The following is a 3,456-nucleotide window of genomic DNA, read 5'->3' as shown; positions in this document are numbered from 1 at the left end:
AGCCAGTCGGTGTCGGACTTGCCCCCGAAGCTGCAGAGATTGGCCGGGGGAGGGGGAGGGGGAGGGGGAGGTATGGGTGGACGGCTGGACGGGAACCTGCCGCCCAAATTGCGGAAGATGAACTCGGAGCGATTCACAGGTTTAAGCCTGAAATGAACGATATCCAGCAGTAGTCTCACGGAGCCCAGCCTGTTGCAGTACACACGAAGGGACGGCCATTTTGGTTCAAATGTGGGTGAAAAATATTACATGGTTAATGACGGTAATGATGAGTCGAAGTGTCTAAACCAACACCTCTTCAACACCTCTTGCGTTGATTCAGACACTAATATGAAATGCTAAATGGTGCTCTTGTCAAGTTTTGTGTGGGTTTCTAGAGGCCAAGCACGATTTCAACTTGGTCTTCTCAACCTTGTCTTATTTTTCGCCCCAATCAATACCAGAAATTAACCCTAGATGTGTACTCTAAGGATACAGAAGTCAGTCTTGTCGGGCTCCGTGAGACTATTCTTGTATGAACTCAAACCTAACATCCCTCCTGCAATCACTTACTCGGCATTTACGAACGTGAATAACATTACCACAGACTTTATAATCATCGCAGGATTTATGAACAAATAACCTTTTAGCAGCTAATTCATTTTAAACAGGCTGGCATGTTTGATCACATAGAGCATGTAAATTATACGTATAACATATTTATAATAAATCTCTTTAGAGGAAATATCAACAGTCAGTCAGATAACTTCAACAAGAACGTATTCCATTTACAAGGGCACATATATTATGTTTGTGTTATATAAATATTTAGTCACCTGTGGTAATTTTCATGCATGTGTAGTAAGGTAATATTTAAAGATAACAGCTCATACAGAATCAAATAAATACGCCTCAACTTTGTCAAGTGGGTGCAATTCACCGTTCACTCAAAGGTGTGTTTAGCTTTGTTTGTGTTTTGGAGTCACAGCTCCACTGAGTCACAGGGACTGTCTGTTTGACTTGATTTACTCAAAGTGGTGGGAGGTTGAAGAATGCTAATCTATTTACTGACGTATGTAGGACATAATCTTATCCATTACAGCTTTCTGCCGCATATGTGTTTTGAAAAACGGAAGCAATAACAATTGAGCTATGTTAAGAGGAGCGTTTTATGTTATTTTGCATTTCTTCTTGATACCTCTCTGCGATGCTTTTGGAGAACTGCACTGCGACTTACTTATAAATAAATCCTAACTGAGATTACCAGACACAAAACTCTGTGACTCAACTGTATCCTAGATCAGCAAACTTTCACCTACTATACTACACACTCCTGTTATGAGACAAACAATAATCTCTATAATAACGTTATAGCTCTGGTATACATGTGTTATAAATGTCTTTATAGAGTTTCCTTTTCCCACCCCTGTCATGTGGCATAAGACAGAGGCTACTCTGTCGGGTGCTGTCTGTCTGTATTGGATGTGTTCATCAGTATTGGTCGAAGTCTTCCTTTTCAGAAATAAAAGTCGTGTGATTCTGCTCTCTGAACTCTGCCACGTGGATGATTGACAGGCTTGCTGGCTGGGGGCTTTTGTGGAGCCGAGGCGGAGATCAGGGGGTTTATTTGTGCCGGGATCTCTTTAGCTCCGATGCTGCTCCTCGGCTCAATCTGCCACAGCCTCCGTGTCACTGTGTCCAGCCGGTTTTGGGCACGCTGACACCCGATGTGATGGTGTTATGAAAAGAAAGTGAGCATGTTTCGGGTGAAAAAAGACTTGGCACCCAAAGCTGAAACGTGGAACGAGATTTATGAAAATGCTTAGGACAGTCATTGAGTCTGAATATATCACTGAAACGCTGTAACACTTTAGTACTGTAAATGCTATATAAACTCTTCTCTAGATGCCCACTGTTTCTTTAAAGCCCTCATGTGAACATTTTTATTTTTGAATGACTCATCTGCCTTACATTGATTTCTTTTCAAACAAAGACATTCATTAGGTTCATCACCCTCAGACCTCATCAATGTGCTGCATAACTCAAACAAGACTTTCATTTTAATTGGCAGAGACATATTGAAGATACTGAAATTGTGAGCTGCTAGCCAATTCCTAGAACAAGAGTATATAGATGTATATTTTGTATTATGTAGAAAAGCATAAAAGACTCATTGACATAACTTATTTCTGAACATTTGATCTGAACATCCGAAGAATCCAGCAATACCAAAATCACTGGTTTGAGACAGATCAACTCGTTTTGATATTTTGTGTCAAATACAATGACATGACATGATTGATATTTTAATTCATCAAAAGCATGTCACTACTCAATAACGTTATGTACCCAATGAACCATCTTATGCTAAATGAACTGCATTTTGTAACCAAGCAACAGCAAGGAGAGAATCTAGGAGTAAGCCTATTGTCATAATTAATTGTAGTATGATTTGTTTTTATTTTGGATGATAAAGATGAAAGTTAAGTACTGTATTTAACGGCATACCACTGTCCACTGTTATATCATTAGCAGTTATATCATCGTCTGTGAACATGGCATACATATTTAGTAGTTTTATTTTTCAGTTACACAGTCAAAAAGGTTCTGTGCTTTCCAGGGTATTTCAACGGCAAGGATTCTGAACCTTCCCATTCAATTCCATTTACATAACATCATAAAATGGGTATGTCTAACGGCGCTGTGTATAGAGCCCATCTTAAACTTGAACCCCCAGAGTGTGACAGAGGCGAGACAGAACTGCAGTTCATATGTGGGGGCCTTTAAAATAAATATTCCATCCACCACACTAATCAGCATTCACACTTGGTATGCCATAGACCACACAGGTAAGGGGTGTGGAGGGGGCTTCTGAATACAAACTCAGACTGGTTGAGATTTGACTTGAATTGAGCCGTGGTATAGGGAAAGGGTTGGGGGTAAGAGCACCCACAGGGACACAAACCCAAACTTAATTTAAGATCGGCACACCAACTCAGTCTCCCTGTAGGAACCCAAATTGGAAAACACAAATGATGCGCTGCAGTCTTCTAATAAAACGTGAGATATATGTTTTAATTAGTCACCCACTAATAGCAAATACATTTCATACGTTTCAAAGGATCACCGAGTGTCATTAGATCAGTGCTCCAAGTTTCCCGAGGGAAGAAGACAATGAAGACTCATGACCTGTGTAAAGCGTGTATGAGACCTCAATGAGACGATTATATTTAGATATGCTCTCTCTGTCTCTCTGTCTCTCTCTCTCTCTTTCTCTCTCTGTGTCTGTCTCTCCCTGAGCACTGAATAATAGTCCTGCCAGGACAGCATGCTTGGCAGCCCTGCCTCATTCCGATCATTTTATTTAATGAGTCCAGCAGTGAGAATCCCTAAAGACATATTAAAACACGTTAGCACTCCACAGGACTCCAACGTCCTGAACTTTTAACAGCAGGAGACTAATTAGACTGAAGATGT

General features: G+C 40.6%; 1 protein-coding gene across 1 annotated transcript in view; it reads left to right on the top strand.

The window, feature by feature from the left end:
- kcnj3b (potassium inwardly rectifying channel subfamily J member 3b) overlaps positions 1–1,517 on the top strand; it is a 12,424-nt gene extending 10,907 nt beyond the window's left edge. The window contains exon 3 of the mRNA XM_062517876.1: positions 1–1,517. This exon is cut by the window's left edge and continues 650 nt beyond it. Coding sequence (XP_062373860.1) covers positions 1–156 — 156 coding nt within the window. The 3' untranslated portion in view covers positions 157–1,517.
- Positions 1,518–3,456: the final 1,939 nt, after the last annotated feature.

This window comes from Sardina pilchardus, chromosome 17 (assembly GCF_963854185.1).
Source record: "Sardina pilchardus chromosome 17, fSarPil1.1, whole genome shotgun sequence".
NCBI classification, from domain to species: Eukaryota; Metazoa; Chordata; class Actinopteri; order Clupeiformes; family Clupeidae; genus Sardina; species Sardina pilchardus.
Note: the sequence above shows the minus strand (reverse complement) of the source record. Positions and strands in the feature narration are given on the sequence as shown.